Here is a 20,493-nt window from a genome sequence, read left to right on the forward strand (position 1 = left end):
ATTTTCTTGTGTTTTCGTATTATGTAATCTTCATAAGGAATATGGGGAATACATGAATAAGCTCCACTCTGCATTATATAAACAGTTGTGTTTTTAATGAGGATGTGGTGAATTAAGGAATAAAGTTGGAAGCCTAATTTATTTGCAGTGTGTACACATGAAAGTGGCGTTTCAAAAGTTTCGTCTGAAGGACGCCCATTAGAAAGCAATAACAAGGCTGTGTGATTCAGTGTGATGTGACGAGGCAGCTGCTACCCTGGGGACCTATACTGGTGGATATGCTAATTAGGCTGCCAGTGATATCACAAAGACTTTTATTGACTCTAATAGAAGACCAGCAGATGTCACACTATTAGAACCATGAACTCTAATGCTGATGCTGCTCCCATATAGACAACAGAAGCATGATAGTGCACCGTCACTGTCAGTACAGACAAGCAGCGTGTCAGTCTGAGGCAGTGTTATCCTCAGCGGCGGATCATGGCTCTGTGACTGTGTGGTCCTTGGACAGATACATTATGTGGTAATGTCTGGGACGCCGTCAAAGTGTTGTTGGGCGACAGAGATGACACGATGCTATGCTATCCTTTGAAGCCAAATTAGGAGGACTCTGTGTATTTACAAAGGGGCCACTGCTTTTGTATGAGTCCTTGAGTGTTGTTGTAACTCTTTGACTTTGTTGATATGAGGTTGTTAGACAGTTTGTTTCTCTCGTAATATACGAGAATATCTAATACAGACCCAATTTACGATGAAATGTTTTCTCGGAACATTGCAAAAGTCCTAAAGCAGATGAGTAGTTTATCGTTAGGCTGAGTCAGTCCTCGTAAATTATCATGATACTCTGAGAGATGCAAAATGTTGTTGGCAGATATCTTTGCAAAATACAGTCTGCTGCCTTATGGTTGATATAGCTTGCTCATTCAGATTATTATGGCAAGCTTGCAATAAACACAATACTCAAAACCCCAGCCAGAAAGTGGTCCGCTGTTATGTAGCCAACTCCATTGCAGAGCCATAATGTGAAGGTAACACCAACATTGACAAATGTCATTGAGACACCTCACACTCAGTCCTTATGTCTCACCTCAACTGGCCACACTGGGATTGTGACATTTCCCTGCGCTGTGGCCTCAGACACTGACTAACACTGAGATCTATGTTGTGCTTAACCTTATGTTCCTAAGAAACCCCTAACTCAGGGCTGTGAGGAGTGACATGACAGTGTGTGTGTGAGTCATGGCTGATGGGCGGCCTCGGTGGGACGGATGACGGCTGGATGATGGCAGCTCCTCCACTAGGTGTTATGGCAGCACAATCACTCTCTCTGAGGGGCTCAGTTACAGTGTTGTGGAGGTAGTTAGCTGTTGTGGCAGGGGCTCAGACTGTCTTTATTGCTTTCCTCATGTCTCTCCCTCTCGTTCACTATCCCTCTCTCGTTAGTCTCACTCTCACCCACCTACGCTCTCTTTGTCAATCGCTTTCTCTCTCTCCTCTCTCTCACACACACACACACACACACACACACACACACACACACACACACACACACACACACACACACAAAGTGGTCTAACATGGAGTAGTATTTGTGTTCGCCTCACCAGGGTTCAAGCTGAGCCTGTTGAGACTACCCCTGTAAAACGCTTCCTGCGGAGAGAGTGAGTAGAGGGGAGTGGATACGGACAGAAGATAAATCAATGATAGATCTGGGGAGAGAGGAAAGACAGTAAAAATGATAAAGGCTGAGGAGTTTTTTTCCATAGTGTTGCTGATAACAGGAGTAGAAATGCAGCACCAGACTCGGGTTGAATAGCGGGAACCAGGTTACTGAGATTTAACGAGATTTCCCACCCAAACCCAGTCCCTTTTCCCAGGATAAATAACTGTGAGAAACCGGTAAATTGTAATAAATTATTCATATGACGTCAAACAGAAATGTTACACTATATGCAATGTCTACATCTGGCTTCTCTACTGGCGACAGCATAGTCTGCTATCTGCATGATCAATCATCAATACTCAGGGCGCATCTCAGTTCGGAGCACAGTTCATAATGCATCATCTCATCACGGTCACTTTTGTTCTTGTGAAAGGTAGGACTACATTTGCTGCAGTATAGCCTATGATGCAGTAATGTAAAGACTGAATGCACGTCTAATTTACACATCTCCATCTGGCTTTCAACATATTTTTTCATTGTAAAGATAAAAAAAATGTATGATCGCATCTGCAACGTTTTAAAACAGCCTATCACTGGAAAATGGTTGCTTTAAGGTGTCGAAAGTTGTGAGAAAAGCTTAATGTGCATATGCAACTGCTTTTAAACGCAAATAAAACTAAATGCATGCTATTCAACCGATCATTGCACGCACCTGCCCGCCCATCCAGCATCACTACTCTGGACGGCTCTGATTTAGAATACGTGGACAACTACAAATACCTAGGTGTCTGGTTAGACTGTAAACTCTCCTTCCAGACTCACATTAAGCATCTCCAATCAAAAATTAAATCTAGAATCGGCTTCCTATTTCGCAACAAAGCTTCCTTCGCTCATGCTGCCAAACTTACCCTCGTAAAACTGACCATCCTACCGATCCTTGACTTCGGCGATGTCATCTATAAAATAGCCTCCAACACTCTACTCAGCAAACTGGATGTAGTCTATGTGCCATCCGTTTTGTCACCAAAGCCCCATATACTACCCACCACTGCGACCTGTACGCTCTTGTTGGCTGGCCCTCGCTTCATACTTGTCACCAAACCCACTGGCTACAGGTTATCTACAAGTCTCTGCTAGGTAAAGCCCCACCCTATCTCAGCTCGCTGGTCACCATAGCAGCACCCACTCGTAGCACACGCTCTAGCAGGTATATCTCACTGGTCACCCCCAAAGCCAATTCCTCCTTTGGTCGTCTTTCCTTCCAGTTCTCTGCTGCCACTGACTGGAACGAACTGCAAAAATCACTGAAGCTGGAGATTCCCATCTCCCTCACTAGCGTTAAGAACCAGCTGTCAGAACAGCTCACAGATCACTGCACCTGTTCATAGCCCATCTGTATACAGCCCATCTATCTACCTCATTCCCATACTGAATTTATTTATTTAGTTCCCTTTGCACCACAGTATCTCTACTTGCACATCCATATTTTGCCATGGCCTATTTATTGACTTAACTCCCTTATTTGACCTTATTTGCACTCACTGTATATAGACTTTGTTTTCTTTTTTTTCTACTGTATTATTGACTGTACGTTTTGTTCATTCCATGTGTAACTCTGTGTTGTTGTATGTGTCGAACTGCTATGCTTTATCTTGGCCAGGTCGCAGTTGCAAATGAGAACTTGTTCTCAACTAGCCTACCTAGTTAAATAAAGATGGGGGGGGGGGGGGGAATATATGGAACATTTATTCAGTGTAAATGTCCTACCCTACCCCTTTCAGGTAATAAATGCAATGCGGTATTAGCCTTATATTTAGCTAATGAATTATGGGTTATGCATAAGGATCTAAGTTATAGCCTCTCTCTTGCATAATATGCACCTGCGCTCCGCTGGCCTCTCTCCTTTAAAACAAATGCTTCATAGCTGTTGCTGTCCCAGGAAAAGCTAGACTAGAATAGCTTGCTGGACATTTTTTTTAATTAGCATTTCTTTTACTAATAGACTATTCAAAGAGGAATGCAAGTTCTTCTTTGCTGAATGTTAAACACAGCAGCCAATAGAACTCCCAGGGAGATTGAAAGAAGAGAGAATGCATGATGGCGGTTGGCTATAGCAGTTCATTATTTAGTCACTGTGAAGTGATAGCCATCTGCATCTCCTCTAGTCCTATATTGTTCAAGCATGCCATTACAATTATGAAAATGAGGACAAGGGAACTTCATTTAACTGTGAGGGAAGCGAGGGAAGGAATAAAGCAACTATCATGACACAAGGCAAGACCCAGATGCAGACACAGGAGGCAGATGGTTGGAGTCTTACAGTATTTATTAATCCAACAGGGTAAGGCAAGAGAATGGTCGTGGACAGGCAAAAAGGGTCCAAACCAGTTCAGAGTCCAAAAGGTACCGAAGGGCAGGCAGAATCAAGGTCAGGGCAGGCAGGATGATCAGGCAGGCAGGAAAGTAGTCCAGAGTCAGGCAGGAAAGACGAGCAAAAGAGAATAGCAAATGAGTACAGGGGGAAAAACACACTGGTTGACTTGAACATACAAGACAAACTGGCACAGAGAGACAGGAAACACAGGGATAAATACACCAGAGAAAAGAAGCGACACCTGGAGGGGGTGGAGACAATCACAGGAACAGGTGAAACAGAACAAGGCGTGACATTGCCAACAGAATGAGGCTAATGTGGTGTGCTAAGATGCACGTCGTACAACATTAGGGGAAATATTTCAAAAGGTAGTCTATATATGTATCATCCTACTAATTATAAAATGCTAAAAAGAAATCAGATGAAAATCAAATACGCTATAATTGTAGGCCGCATGTCCTGTACCAGCATTACATGTTCTCTCCCAGCTTCATGGCTTTGAACGAGGTCCATAATTCCAGTCCATACAAGTAGTGAGTGGAGTGTACAGCTTGTATAACAGTGTACATTTGCTGTCCCCTCAAAATAACTCAACACACAGCCATTAATGTCTAAACCGCTTGCAACAAAAGTGAGTACACCCCTAAGTGAAAATGTCCAAATTGGACCCAATTAGCCATTTTCCCTCCTGGGTGTCATGTGACTCGTTAGTGTTACAAGGTCTCAGGTGTGAAAGGGGAGCAGGTGTGTTAAATTTGGTGTCATCGCTCTCACACTCCCTCATACTGACTGGTCACTGGAAGTTCAACATGGCACCTCATGGCAAAGAACTCTCTGAGGATCTGAAAAAAAGAATTGTTGCTCTACATAAAGATGGCCTGGGCTATAAGAAGATTGCCAAGACCCTGAAACTGAGCTGCAGCACGGTGGCCAAGACCATACAGCGGTTTAACTGGACAGGTTCCACTCAGAACAGGCCTCGCCATGGTCGACCAAAGAAGTTGAGTACACGTGCTCAGCGTCATATCCAGAGGTTATCTTTGGGAAATAGACGTATGAGTGCTGCCAGCATTGCTGCAGAGGTTGAAGGGGTGGGGGGTCAGCCTGTCAGTGCTCAGACCATACACCGTACACTGCATAAAATTGGTCTGCATGGCTATCGTCCCAGAAGTGTCACGCCCTGGTCTTTATATTTTGTGTTTTCTTTATTATTTTGGTCAGGCCAGGGTGTGACATGGGTTTATTTATGTGGTGTGTTTTGTCTTGGAGTTTTCGTAGGTATTGGGATTGTGGTTTAGTGGGGTTCTCTAGCTAAGTCTATGGCTGTCTGAATTGGTTCTCAATCAGAGGCAGGCGATTATCGTTGTCTCTGATTGGGAACCATATTTAGGCAGCCATATTCTTTGAGTGTTTCGTGGGTGATTGTTCCTGTCTCTGTGTTTGTTGTCACCAGAGAGGCTGTTTCGGTTTTCACGTTACGTTTATTGTTTTTCTATTGATCGTGTTTCGTCTTCATTAAAGATGTATCGAATTAACCACGCTGCATTTTGGTCCGACTCTCCTTCAACCGAAGAAAACCGTAACAAGAAGGAAGCCTCTTCTAAAGATGATGCACAAGAAAGCCCGCAAATAGTTTGCTGAAGACAAGCAGACTAAGGACATGGATTACTGGAACCATGTCCTGTGGTCTGATGAGACCAAGATAAACTTATTTGGTTCAGATGGTGTCAAGCGTGTGTGGCGGCAACCAGGTGAGGAGTACAAAGACAAGTGTGTCTTGCCTACAGTCAAGCATGGTGGTGGGAGTGTCATGGTCTGGGGCTGCATGAGTGCTGCCGGCACTGGGGAGCTACAGTTCATTGAGGGAACCATGAATGCCAACATATACTGTGACATACTGAAGCAGAGCATGATCCCCTCCCTTCGGAGACTGGGCCGCAGGGCAGTATTCCAACATGATAACGACCCCAAACACACCTCCAAGACGACCCCTGCCTTGTTAAAGAAGCTGAGGGTAAAGGTGATGGACTGGCCAAGCATGTCTCCAGACCTAAACCCTATTGAGCATCTGTGGGGCATCCTCAAACGGAAGGTGGAGGAGTGCAAGGTCTCTAACATCCACCAGCTCCGTGATGTCGTCATGGAGGAGTGGAAGAGGACTCCAATGGCAACTTGTGAAGCTCTGGTGAACTCCATGCCCAAGAGGGTTAAGGCAGTGCTGGAAAATGATGGTGGCCACACAAAATATTGACACTTTGGGCCCAATTTGGACATTTTCACTTAGGGGTGTACTCACTTTTGTTGCCAGTGGTTTAGACATTAATGGCTGTGTGTTGAGTTATTTTGAGGGGACAGCAAATTTACACTGTTAAACAAGCTGTACACTCACTGCTTTACATTGTAGCAAAGTGTCACTTCTTCAGTGTTGTCACATGAAAAGATATACTCAAATTATTACACAAATGTGAGGGGTGTACTCACTTTTGTGATATACTGTATGTCTCATCAGGATCAGGTAGCATAAGGCTTGAATTTTCTTGCCGATCAAAGCTCTAATCCAGACATGTACTTTACATGCTTTAGAATGACACTTCCTGTTTTGGCGGGAAATACCGGGTTACCTGGGAGAAAAATGACTTATTCTCACGATGAAACATTTGTTGCTTTCACCTTTGCCTATGTGACAGGAACATTGCAGCTAGCTGTCTGTGTTCATTTTAATAGTCTCTTGTGGGAAAGGACAGAATTCTGACTCAACTGACCTGTCTTATACTGTTTACTCCATGAAGAACATAGATCAAACACAAATGAAAAACCTGTCAGGAACACCTCCTGGCACCAAAGCAGACTTTTGTCAGATCCAGTCCGGTCCTCCAGGAGACAGAGTGATGCCAGGTTTCCCAGCTCTCCTCTCATCCTATTACCACTGCATGTCCTGGGGAGGGAAACTAAATCAGCTGAATGATTAGTTGAATCATGTGGCTTGAGTGAGTGACTAGAGATGGAGCCTCGAGGCCCACAGGCTGTGTGTGTGGTTCTATTGAAAGGGCCTCAATCAGATGCTGACTGCCTAGCCTGAGTACCTATCTGATACACTACCTCTAGAAGTGCTAACAAACAACTCTTTCTCACAGTAATATACAATATTTCAGGTGTTATTGAACATTGATACAAAACATATTTATGTGATAAAGGCATGTAACATCCTTGTAGTCAGTAGATCCTTGTAACTCCATAAAGCTTATTAAAGTTATCAATACACTCTCATCAAGTCCCATTTTTGGTTCTGAGAGTTTTGGTTATTCTGTGGTGGTGAATAGTCCTGTGTGTGCTGCGTTGTGAGTTTTCCTAGGGCCAGGGTCAATAGCAGTCCTTTCATTTCACTGCCTCTAAAACAGCCAGTAAAGCACTGGGCCACCCACTTAAACTAATTACATTTTACTGTCAGATGTGCTTGTGTCCATCTCCCCCTGGAGCCAACAGCAACCTTTTCAATCTGTATGTGTGCGTGCCTGTAGGGTTGGGGAGTAACTGATTACATGTAATAAGTTACATGTAATCTGCTTAAAAAATAACTGTAACCAATTAAGTTACTAGCAAACATATTGTAATCAGATTATAGATACTTTTGAAAAACTTGATTACTTATTGGATTCATTTTAAATTCAGAAAGGATATATGTGAAGAAATACATTGTAGCACCTTTTTGTTTTCTCTATGACATTCAATTCAGCATTGATAAAAGGCGCAACACGGGGGGGTCCCTCAGGGGTACGTGCTTAGTCCCTTCCTGTACTCCCTGTTCACTCACCACTGCATGGCCGTGCACAACTCCAACACCATCATTAAGTTTGCTGATGACACAACAGTGGTAGGCCTGATCACAGACGACGATGAGACATCTTATAAGGAGGAGTTCAAAGACCTGACAGTGTGGGGACAGGACAACAACCACTCCCTCAACGTCAGCAAGACACAGGAGCTGATTGTGGACTACAGGAAACGGAAAGCCGAGCACACCCCCATTTACATCGACGGGGCTGTAGTGGAGCGGGTCGAGAGCTTCAAGCTCCTCGGTGTCCACATCACTAAGGATCTATCATGGTTCAAAAACACCAACACAGTCATGAAGAAGTAATGACTACGCCTATTCCACCTCAAGAGGCTAAAAAGATTTGGGCCTTCAGAGCCTCAAAAAGTTATACAGCTGCAACATTGAAAGCATCTTGACTGGCTGCGTCACCGCTTGATATGGCAACTGCTTGGCATCAGACCAGAAGGTGCTACAGAGGGTAGTGTGTAGGGCCCAGTACATCATTGGGGTCGAGTTCCCTGCCATCCAGGTCCTCTATACCAGGCGGTGTCAGAGCAAGGCCCTAAAAATTGACTCATCACATACGCTGCTGCTACTATTTACTCTCTGTCACTTTATTCCTAGTTCTATGGAAGGGAAAGGGGATACTTAGTCAGTGGCACAACTGAATTCATTCAACTGAAATGTGTCTTCCACATTTAACCCAACCCCTCTGAATCAGAGAGGTGCGGGGGGATGCCTTAATCAACGTCCACTTCGATTAAGAGAAGGTTAACTGCCTTGCTCATGGGCCGAACGACAAATTTTGGGGGGGATTTCGGGGATTCGAACCAGCGATCTTTCGGTTACTGGCCCAACATATATATCTATGTGCATATCTACCTCAATGACCATGTACTCCTGCACATGGACTCGATACTGGTACCCAATGTACTCATTGTGTATCTATTACTACTTCTATTATTACGTGTTTTACTTTTCTATTAGTTCTCTATTTTCTTTCTCTCTGCATTGTTGGGAAAGGCCCGTAAGTAAGCATTTCACTGTTAGTCTACATCTGTTTGGTTACGAAGCATGTGATGAATAAAATGTGATTAAGGGGAAAGTAATCCAGTAACTGAAAGTAATCAGATTACATTCCTGTGTTTGGGTAATCCAAAAGTTATGAACCTGATATCATTTTGGACAGGTAACTAGTAACTGTAATAGATTGCATTTAGAAAGTAACCTACCCAACCCTGTGTGTGTGGCGCGTGTGCAAACATTAATTCAATTGAATTTCAAAGGGAGAATAGCTTTCTTTATCATCTTATGCCTTAGATACAGAACATAATTGCATGAGATATCTGGCAATTGCCTCTATTCTACCAGGTATAATAAGCACAAGACCTGATGCAGCTCAGATTAACATCACAACAAATTATTTAACACACTGATTGACTTTGTGCCTCTAATGTGTTGGTTCACATTGAAAAGGAGACAAGGATCTGAACCTGACTGCCTTTATCACGTCAGTCTCTCATGTCATTACCGTTACACCCACCCCCTCTGTGTTCTGTGCTGAGGGAGAGGGAGAGGGGGAGAGAGAGAATCACAGAGCTGGATTTTCAATTTGGTGTGTGTGAGAGGTGTGGAGGATGAGGTGAACAGGGGTGTTGCTGTGATGGAATTGTCTGTCACATCTTGTAGTGTTCAGCTGGACCTCCTGATCCTGAAGTGGGCTCTCAGAGACAGAAACTTGCCTCATGTTATCCTATGTTTTGCTACATTAAAATATACCCGTTTCTATGGCGTTAGTAATAATATCAAAATGGAGACTCTATTCTCCATTCTGTACCAGGAGCAGTTGAAGAGGATGCTGATTCTGTCACTTCAGAGATTTTGTTCCCCTCCATTCTGTTCCCAGGTTTGACTGACAGACAGAGGGACAGTTCCATACCGCAGAGCGCTGAGCACAGCACAGATAAGACACTGTCTCCAATCATTACGCTGCTAAATCACTGAGCCACCGATAAGTATTAAAGCATTGTGCTGCCCTGCTTATCTGGCTAACTCTTATAGGAAAGTAAGGTAAGAGGGCCCTTGGCTCCTGACTGTGGAGTTCTACTGGATTCTGGGCCACGTTGGCTATACAAAGGTTATCTTCTTTTGTCTTTGGTTACAATTGGGTTCTATAATCATTGCTCTTGCCTCTGTCTCTCATTCATTTTGATCTTCTCTTTCTCCCTCTCTCGCCGTCGCTCTCTCTCTCTCTCTCTCTCTCTCTCTCTCTCTCCTCATTGATGTTCTGTCATGCAGCTCCTCTCTTCCCACTAGACAAACCCACTGCAGCAGTAGCAGCTGTGTACATCTGGTCTAATCTAGCTCTAGCCCCAATGCTGCTAACCCTCATGCAGAGGAAGAGATGGTGGGGGTGCTGCTCTGATTGCTCCATCTCACACTGTTCAGGCCCAGCAGGCAGGTGGTTGGCTATCTGTCTTCACTCACGTCCTCACGGAGTTGCCAGCGCTGTGGACCAACACACCACAATGAGACGAGCAACAGGATGCGCCTCAGGCGTCGTCACATCCAGCCAACACAATGCAACACCCACCCAGCAAAGCTATAGTCTCTCTCTCTCTCTCCTCTCCCCATGACTCGGCACCACCGACACTCTTGCACAATGCAGGAGGGGAGAGCTGTCTGAATTTGGAACACTTGACTTGTAGGACCTCTTTGGGTTCCTCAATGAGCATTGACTCAGTGTGCAGAAATAGCCTGACTAAAGTATGAATCACTGCATGACGTGGAAACAACGTTGATTCAACCAGTGTCTGCCAGTGGGAAATGTCTGAATTTGTCATGCATAGTTGCTATGTTTTAATATGCAGCACTCTATTGGGTTATCTTAAATCAGAGCAGTAAATTATAACTTAATTAAATAGCAGAACCTCGGTAAGGGTTTCTTAAAAAGCACGGTTATTTCTGCAGCAGTGGTCCATGTGACAGTGGCCCTATATTATCCCAGTGATCAGCGTGAGAACGGCCATTTTGATATATGTCCCCTCTGGCTTTACTGCATTCAGAGAGTAGACATAGCGTCCGTATGATCTGTGACGCGCTGACTCAGCACGTTAAGTGAAACCCCCACTTATTCTCCCAAAGCCTTTAGCTCTCTCCTCTCTCTCCTCTTGGTTCTTTCCAGACCTCTCTCTCTCTTTGCGCCTGTGAAAAGCCCCAGTTTGTTGGCATGGGGCGTTGGGATGGGCTGGAGAGGGTGGTCGAGCCGTGTCAGTGACAGAGATGGTCTGTCGGATCCTGGCTGTCTGAGAGAGTGGGAACTGAGCATCTGAGAGGGGAGGGGAGAGTGTAGAGAATCAGGCTCTGGCCACCACTGCTCTTCTGCCCTGGCCCTGCAGCTTTCCATTGGTTCACACTCCAATCTAATAGCCTGGACCATCGCTTAACCCCCTGGGGGTTAAGGACACAATTTCCCGCCTTTGATTTTGTGAGGAAAGGCCAGCATTCTGGGGAGAGGGCGTTTAACCTTTGGGAGATGGATAATCAAGCTGCTCTATCGATTTGCTTAGCTAAGAAATGGTGCTTCTTTTCTTCGATTAGATGGGAGAGCATGGAGGATTCTCTTTTCTCAGCTAGCGGTTGCTCCTGTCAATTGCTCTCAACCTGAAGCCTCCTTTGTAAGCCAATGTTTATTGTATTTATTGGTGATGATATACTACTCTGATGCTTAGCTCCCCCTGTATGGCCTTATTTGCTCCATTCTTACGTAACACTGAGGTATATTGATACGGCCAATTCTGAAGGTCGTGGGCCTTTTGCTCTGTAGTCTTCTCCTTTATTATTCTCTTTCTAACTTCAAGTCCTGTTCCAGGCTAAACGAGCGGAGGTGTGTGCCTGTCAGAGTTACTCTGAGCAGATATAATGCTATTTAAATGCTAATGTGATAAGAGGAGCAAAACTACCTTTATTCATACTCTCTGCGCAGCGCCTGGGCAGGAGTACTGGGCAGGAGCCCTTAATATATGACTGACACACTCTCTCTCTAGCCTCCTGCATGTCAGAGTTCCAGCACATGAGGGGTGTTTTTTTTTGGAGTGTTGAAAATATTGGACTGACGGCTCTGTGCCAAGTGTGGAGCCAGACATTATCTGTAGATCTTTGTCCGTTTAATTTATATTTTATTTAACCAGGTGAGTTGACTGAGAATACATTCTCATTTACAGCAGTGACCTGGGGAGGTTATAAAACATAGGCCAGAAAACCAGTCAGTATCTAGTATGACCACCATTTGCCTCATGCAGCGCGACAGATCTTATTCGCATAGAGTTGATCAGGATGTTGCTTGTGGCCTGTGGAATGTTGTCCCACTCCTCTTCAATGGCTGTGCGAAGTTGCTGGATGTTGGCAGGAACTGTAGCATGCTGTCGTACACGTCGACCCAGAGCATCTCAAACATGCTCAATGGGTGACATGTCTGGTGAGTATGCAAGCCATGGAAGAACAGGGACATTTTCAGCTTCCAGGAATTGTGTACAGATCATTGTGACAGTGCATTATCATGCTGAACCAGGTGATAGTGGTGGATGAATGGCATGACAATGGGCCTAAGGATCTCGTCATGGTACCTCTGTGCATTCAATTTGCCATCGATAAAATGCAGTTGTGTTCATTGTCTGTAGCTTATGCTTACCCATACCATAACCCCACCATCACCATGGGGCACTCTATTCACAACGTTGACATCAGCAAACTACTCGCCCACACGATGCCACATGTGGTCTGCGGTTGTGAGGCGTAAAATGACGTTGGAGCCAGCTTATGGTAGTGGAATTAACAATAAATTCTCTGGCAACAGCTCTGGTGGACATTCCTGCAGTCAGCATGCCAAATACACTGTCTCTCAAGAGAGAGAGATCTGTGGCATTATGTTGTGTGACAAAAATGCACATTTTAGAGTGCCTTTTATTGTCTCCAGCACAAGGTTCACCTGTGTAATGATCATGCTGTTTAATCAGCTTCTTGATATCCCACACCTGTCAGGTGGATGGATTATCTTGGCAAAGGAGAAATGCCCATTAACAGGGATGTAAATTAGTTTGTGCACAGCAATTGCATATGAACAATTTCTGAGAATTTATTTCAGCTCATGAAACATGGAACCAACACTTGCATGTTGCAATTCATATTTTTTGTTCATTTTCAACCAAGATCAATACATTTAGTGGAACATCAACTAAATGTATTGAACTTGGTCGAAAATGCATTCATTTGCCCAATACTATCATAAGAAATGCATCAGTGATTCGTATTTTCCATCAATTTTCTGAAGAGGCAACGGAACAGGAATGACCCCTGTCTGTGTGCGCGCGTTTGGCTACCACTTTGTGTAGCCATTAGCGATGATGCTAATGTAATGACAACTGTCTTCTGGTAGATGGAAAAGTTCCCAAAAACCTTCTCAATTAAACGTTAACTACAAAGTAGCCTATGTCTACCTGACAATGATATCGTGATTATTTGCATCAATCTAGTGGCATTTGTTTTGCAAAGTCTGCAATCACATAAGCACTACAGAAACATTGATAACCAAACAACGGTCTATGGCTGGTGGCAGTTGAATTAAAGTGTAACTACACCCAAAAGTGTGAGCATCATTTTTCCCAGACCTCAAAAGTGGTCTCCTGATGTAGTTTAAGCTTGTTGTGGACTTAGCACACCCAATTTAGTTGTTAAACCCGTTAAGATTCTATAGGCCATTTTAATGCATAGCATTCTAGCTTCTCTAAATCATCAATCTTTGCTGCAGTATTCATCATTCAGCCTCTGAGACCGAGGCAGAAGCAGATGTCATAGATACTCGCCTGTTTGGAGAGCACTTGCTGGAAGGATGCTTGCTCATAGAGAGATGTCGTAGGAGTTGCTTTCAAAATCCTCTATTCCTTTTCTTTCCCATTATGTGAAACAGGAAATCTCTATACTGGCAGAGGAGAGAGAGAGAGAAAGAGGATGAGTCTGTCACTGTATGGAGTATAATCCTGGGGAATGGCAAAACTCTGCCGGAGGATCATTTATTCAACTTGTCTCTCAGAGATTCTTTGTGGAAGAGTCAACTTCAGACATCACTGCATCCTTTCACACAGCAGTAGCCATGTTGTCATCCTCTGGACGGCAGGTAGCCTAGCGGTTAAGAGCGCTGAGCCAATAAACAAAAGATTGCTGATTTGAATCCCTGGGCTGGCAAGGAGGATTTAAAAAAATTCTGCTCTTGAGCAAGGCAGCACCAACAACTGCTCCCTCTGATTCAGAGACGTTGGGTTAAATGCTGCGGAAGACTTTGGTTGAATGCATTCAGTTGTGCAACTGCCTAGGTATACCCTTTCCCTTCTGTCTGCAGAAGGAAACGCACAGAGTTTAACCAAACCGCCATAACCCAGAGAGAAGGTTAGACCTCAGTTGCCATTGCTGTAGCAGTACGTTGTTTTCACTTATCCACTTTCTGTTTCCCTTTAGCTCTCCTTATACTAGATATATTTAGCGTGGTTGTGTTAAGTAGACAAGGCCCACCTAGTGGAACATGTCCCACATAAGGAATGCATTACATTCATACTGATGGATATTTACAGCAGCACGGCTGCTGGTCTCACAGCTCCTTGTCTTGCACCAGACGCCAATAGCAGAGACTAAGAATAAAGACCATAAATTCCTGTTAAAGTATGATAGAATGATATAATATAAATGACAGAGTATGGACTACACTCTTAGGAAAAAAAAAAAAGGTTCCATCTAGAACCTAAAACGGTTATTCCGCTTTCCCCATAAGAGAACCCTTTAAAGAAAAATGTTTGGTTCCAGGTAGAACCTTTTTTGGTTCCATGTAGAACCCTTTCCACAGAGGGTTCTACATGGAACCCAAAAGGGTTCTACTTGGAACCAAAAAAGGGTTATCCTATTGGGACAGCCAAAGAACCCTTTTTGAACCCTTTTTTTCTAAGAGTGTACTGTATTGGTTAACTCCGGCCCTTGTTGGCCATAGAGCACGAAATGCTTTCGGCTTGGTCCCTTCTCTCATATAATCCTCCATACGTGTCCCTCCCAATAAAAAAATCAGCATCCATCCCCGCCTCTGATTTTTGTGTGTTTGACTTTCAATTTCTATGGTTTCTCGTGAAATATAGTATCTCCTTTACTTTATGGGGTTACAGTTTGAGTGGAAGTGCAGGAGTTTATGGGCTGTGTAGTTGACTGGAGGATTGCTGCCTGGAAGAGGCTTGCTTTTGTTCTTAATATATTTACATGTGTTTACTGTCAAATAAATTAAATATGGCCGGTCTAACTCTTTATGACCAAACACACAATACTTTATGGCTAGGAACCCTTTGTTCCATTGTTATATTTGGCCTGATTGTCATTTCTGTGTGTGATGAGTTTAGGAAAGTATTGTTCATTTCTAATAACACTCAACATTTCATTGTTGTTGATTCAATGCACTGAACTTGCGTTCTTGGACAGAAATTCAATAAACAGTTAATCTGAAGAGTCCTTTTTACAGAAAGATGACAATAAGACTTTGTGTCATTCTGCGTCCGCTGATGCTATTCCATTCGCATTCTACGGTCTTTGTCTTGTGACCCTTTTGTCTATGTTTTATTCAAGTGGAGGGCATGTGCAATTAGAGTGAAATAATGGTGTTGGATTGTCTAAATAGAGAAAAGCTTTCCTCTGGTTAAGTCGAATGCGGTGGCGAGGTGGGCTGGGATGTCCGCCTTTGGTGACCGATCAAAGACAATGTGGTTTTAATCTAGTGATGCGGCCGCGGTGGGGGCCGTGCACTGATGCACCTCAAAGCGCTCTCATCAGGGCTTTGACGGATGACATCGCCGCTCCAGAATGATAGGCTATTATTTCACTTTGCCTTGGATAAATGGCAATGCTAGCTGCTACCTGTCCCCCTCACCTTCCCTCGCCTCGCAGCCTGGCACCAACAGACAGACAGGGGAGGGAGGGAGATGGGAATAAGAGGCCTGAGCTCTGTGGGACTGTGCCATTTTGTGATCATACTTTCTCTTTTTCCACCTTGTTGTTCTGGGTGACTGAGGACAATGTGCTGCTGTAGTGACAATGACATTTGATAAGCGGCTTATTTGATAATGTGTCTTTCTCTCTCTCTCTCTCTCGCTCTCTCTCTCTCTCACACACAAACACACACACACACAAACACAGACCAGCAGTATTCATGGTCTCCCTCTCAGCACTTCGATGAAGAAAGCAACTCCCCTCCTCCACCCAGGAACATGAAGGCTCTATCGGGCGGGCGGCCCAGCCAGCTCCAGATCACCTCGGCTCACACCTGCGGCCTGGCCGACTGCGAACACTCCCTGGACCACCATGACTCCCGCCATGACTCCCGCACCCCCTCTTACCTCCTCAGCCCCACAGAGAGCTGTCCCATGGAGCACCGCCGCTGTTCTCCCCATAGCTCCATCCACTCTGAGTGCATGGCAATGCCCGTCTCCATGGCCAACACAGACCACTCCATCTCCAGCAGCACCTTTCCCAGGATGCATTACAGTTCCCACCACGACGGCAGCGGGTCACGGGACAGTGGTGGTGGTGGAGGAGGTGGTGGTGGTGGATCACGGGATCGAGACGAGTGTGGCTCGTCGCACAGCGGCAGCGGTAAAATGAACAGAATCCCGGCCAACCTGCTGGACCAGTTTGAGAAGCAACTTCCGTTACATCGCGACGGCTTCCACACACTGCAGTACCAGAAGACGCACACCACCACCACGGAGCAGCGCAACGAGAGCCCCGGGAGGATCCGACACCTGGTCCACTCTGTCCAGAAGCTCTTCACCAAGTCCCACTCCCTGGAGGGCTCGTCCAAGATGAACGGCACCAAGGGGGACTCGCACCGGGAAGGCTCCCACCACCACCATCCCAACCACCATGGACACCACAAACACAGCAAACGCAGCAAGAGCAAAGAGCGTAAGTCATCAGACAGCAGCGGGAAGCAGCGCTCCGGGGTGGCGGGCTGGTGGAGCTCGGACGATAACCTGGACAGTGACAGTACGTACCGGACGCCCAGCGTCATGTCCCGCCAACAGGTGGACCACATCAGCCACTGCTACCCCGACTCTGTCCACAGCCACTACGGGGACCTGTCGCTCAAGACCTCCAAGAGCAACAACGATGTGAAGTGTTCCGCGTGTGAGAGCGTGGCCATGGCTCCTGAAGGGAAGTTCATGAAGAGGAGCTCCTGGTCAACGCTGACTGTCAGCCAGGCCAAGGAGGCCTACAGGAAGTCTTCCCTAAACCTGGAGAAACCCATGACGCCCACAGACCTCAAGCCCAACCTCAGGCCCTGCCACTATCTACAGGTGAGTCACTCGTATAATCCTAATATGTCCGTTGCTGGAGCCATGTTGCTGGAACCACAGTAATGTTATAGATAGGCAGAGAGATGGATGGGATTGGCAGAGAAGCAGACAGATATGTACAGTACGGACAGACATAGGTCCGCTGGTAGGCTGATTCAGTGAAGCTATTGAAGAGAGGATTTATTGTCATTAGCAGTCAGTGTAGAACCAAAGACCAGCTGGGCTACATGCTAACACTCGGAAACACTGCAAACAATGAGGCTCGTTGATTAGCACTCATCTCAGTAAGCCTGCCGTTAACATGGCATTCCATTCTATCAGCGGCTTATATTCAACAGACAGTGAGTCCAGACAGTTACTATGATGTTGTTTGTCTCAGCTGGACTTCTGATAGTTCTGAGATTTAATCACTTGTATTTCCCTGTCCAGGATATGAATCACCTGTCAGGGGATCAGCAGGGTAGTAGCAGTGAAAGGGACGGCACAGTGGGAGCAAATCAATTACTGTATCAATGAATGACACCAGTGACAAGTCGGGAGTGCAATGAAAAGACTCGGGATCAATGCCGATTTGAGCTTGTTGTCGTGCTGTTTCTCCAAGCTGTCAGATGGTCTGTGTCGGTGTGTGAGAGCACTTAGTTCATGGCCAGGATCCGCTTGGTGGGAAACCCTGGTGGATTGTGGTGAACGGCATTAAGATCAATTCAAAGGGAATCAGCATGTTTGTAGTTGATGGTCCAGGGGTTTTATGTCGGGGTTGTTGTAGTAAATGGTAGGCCATTTGCTTGGGAATGGCAAGTCCCTTACCAACTGCACTCTGAAATAACTATGTATATCAAACAATGGTATTTGTGTATGATGAATCAATATCAAAGCTCTTAAGACAATGAAAAGGACATGTTTTACAGTAAAAATGCAACCCATGAGGTATGATCTGCTGATAATCTCAGGGAACATTGAGTGGGCTACTGCCTGGAGCTAAAACCACGTGAACTCCTCAGCACTCAGAGAAACACTCCTCAGGGACACTCCATGAAGTGGAATGTGGTGGAAATGTTAGATGCTGTCTTAAATGGACAAGAGGTACATTACTCAACCCACCCACCATTCTAATGGGGAGTCCGGCATTGTGTCTGACTATTAGCTGACGTAAACAGAAAAACAGGAGCATGTGGTCTGTGACTAATGCCAAGCAACTGTATATAAAGCACTTTTAAAGGTGATGAACTCCAAACAACGTTGGGGCCTTAGAACCTCTACTCTCTTATCTCTCTAAGTGTACTAAGCTCTCTCTGAGACAATGATGATAGGAGACGGTAATGTATTCTTCATCTGTTCATTAAATGGGGTGTCTGAACGTCCATAAACACGTTGGTTGTTCTATAAATAGCCTGCCCCATTCTATTGGTTCTCTGCCGCAGGGCTATTTTGAGTCTCGGTTGTCAATCGGCCACGGGTGACGCATTTCCCCTGGGGATCGGTGCCCTCTCTCAGAGGTGAGCTAGCTACCAGGGAGACAGGGGGAAATAAACAGACTATTCTGGTCTCTGGCTGGCTGACTGGCTGTCTGTCTCACTGTCTGTCTCTATCTCTCTCCCTATCCTTATCAAGAGGAGCAGTGAGTCAGGCAGATTGAGTTGTTAGACAAGAACATTACTATAACTTTAGGCAACATCCTGTTGCTGTTCTGCTTTGTTTTCCTATTTCGGTTTTAGGGTGCAATCCTATAGATGAATGAGGAAGACAAATTTCGGTTGAAGGCATTCAGTTGTGCAACTGACTATGCATCCGGTTTTCCTTTCCCTATAAAGATAGTTGTTGTTGTTTGCTGTTGTGGGAGGTGAGGTGTTTGTGGCACTGCTTATGGTTTGATGTGCCGGCAAGGGCATTATAGTTTTGTGTTTTTAATCATTTTTTAATTCATTTTTTAAAAACTTTTATTCGAAATTCGGTTTAGTTTCAGTTAGTTTGCAGACTTGATTTACTAGTTTTTATTCCGTTTTGGTTTGATAATAACATTTATATTTTGTTTTTATTTTATTTCAGTGTTAGGAACAGAATGTGGCCTATGCGTGGGAGGCTAGTCTTGTGGACCTGCCAGACTCAATGAATAACTGAACCAAAGCTTTGTCTCTTTTTTAATAGTCATTGGAATGAGGCAGGTTTCATGCTCATTTAAAGCCAGGGGGGAAGTAAGCCGGTACGGTCTGGTACGGTGTAGGCCTACTGGCAAAAGAGATAGTGGCAGTATGTTGTACCTGTAAAAAATGAGCCTCTCTCTATAATTAAAACTAAGATGGAAAGAAAACTGCTATTATACCGCCTGGCAGCCACTTGAGAAATGAGCGAATAGACTTTAGAACAGATGGTATGAACTCCAAAATGCGGTGTATACCAAAATGCGGTGTATACCAAAATGCTGTGTATACCAAAATGCTGTGTATACCAAAATGCTGTGTATACCAAAATGCTGTGTATACCAAAATGCTGTGTTTCCCAAAATGCTGTGTATACCAAAATGCTGTGTTTCCCAAAAATGTGGTGTATACCAAAATGCGGTTTATATCACTAGTCGGGACCGAGACATGCACGGACACCAGTGGATACAACAATCAATTCAGGCTACAAGTTTGCCTAATGACAATCAACGAATGTCATTACACTTCTTGGTATTTTAATAGATGCCCCTTTTCATTCATCAAATGACAGGTGCAAAGTGCACTGTTTTAGATGCTGGAATTATTTTAGAGTGGATGAACATGCGCAGGTAGCCTGCTTATCAAGTGATTTGTTTGACAATCAATGAAAACAACATGCCAGGTTGTGTTCTTGCCACATTTAAAGGTAATAGATTTTTACAGTTAAATGACATGGCTTTACTGCTAGGCCCACACATTTTTTTTCACACATTTTCACATATAGGAAAATCAACTCAAATGTTATTTGTCACATGCAGCAAATACAACAAGGTGTAGACTTTACTGTGAAATGCTTACTTACGAACCCTTTCCCAACAATGCAGAGTTACAAAGTAAGAAAGGAATTTAAAAAAAGGAAATAGTAACACACTAAAATGCCATACCGGGGAAAAAAATGGTATCTACTTTCACCCAAGTCTAAAGCACACTGCTAAAGTCTGTTGTCCTCGGAAAGAGGTTGCCGTTTGCATTGTCTACGTGCAGCTAGCTGGTGGCTGTCTCACTTTGTCTTTTTCCTTCAATTGTTTGAATGCTTCTTTGTGGTGTTCAGGTGAACTTCAGGT

At 44.7% G+C, this 20,493-nt stretch overlaps 1 protein-coding gene across 2 annotated transcripts in view; it reads left to right on the forward strand.

Moving 5' to 3' along the window:
- The window catches only part of dlgap2a (discs, large (Drosophila) homolog-associated protein 2a), a 170,745-nt gene that overhangs the window by 106,937 nt on the left and 43,315 nt on the right, over positions 1–20,493 (forward strand). For both annotated transcript variants that reach the window (XM_021584584.2, XM_036962872.1), the window contains one exon: positions 16,072–17,231. In XM_021584584.2, the coding sequence (XP_021440259.2) occupies positions 16,143–17,231 (1,089 nt within the window). In that variant the 5' untranslated portion in view covers positions 16,072–16,142. The remainder of the gene's footprint in view (positions 1–16,071; positions 17,232–20,493) is intronic.

This window comes from Oncorhynchus mykiss, chromosome 25 (assembly GCF_013265735.2).
Source record: "Oncorhynchus mykiss isolate Arlee chromosome 25, USDA_OmykA_1.1, whole genome shotgun sequence".
In the NCBI taxonomy this organism is placed as follows: domain Eukaryota; kingdom Metazoa; phylum Chordata; class Actinopteri; order Salmoniformes; family Salmonidae; genus Oncorhynchus; species Oncorhynchus mykiss.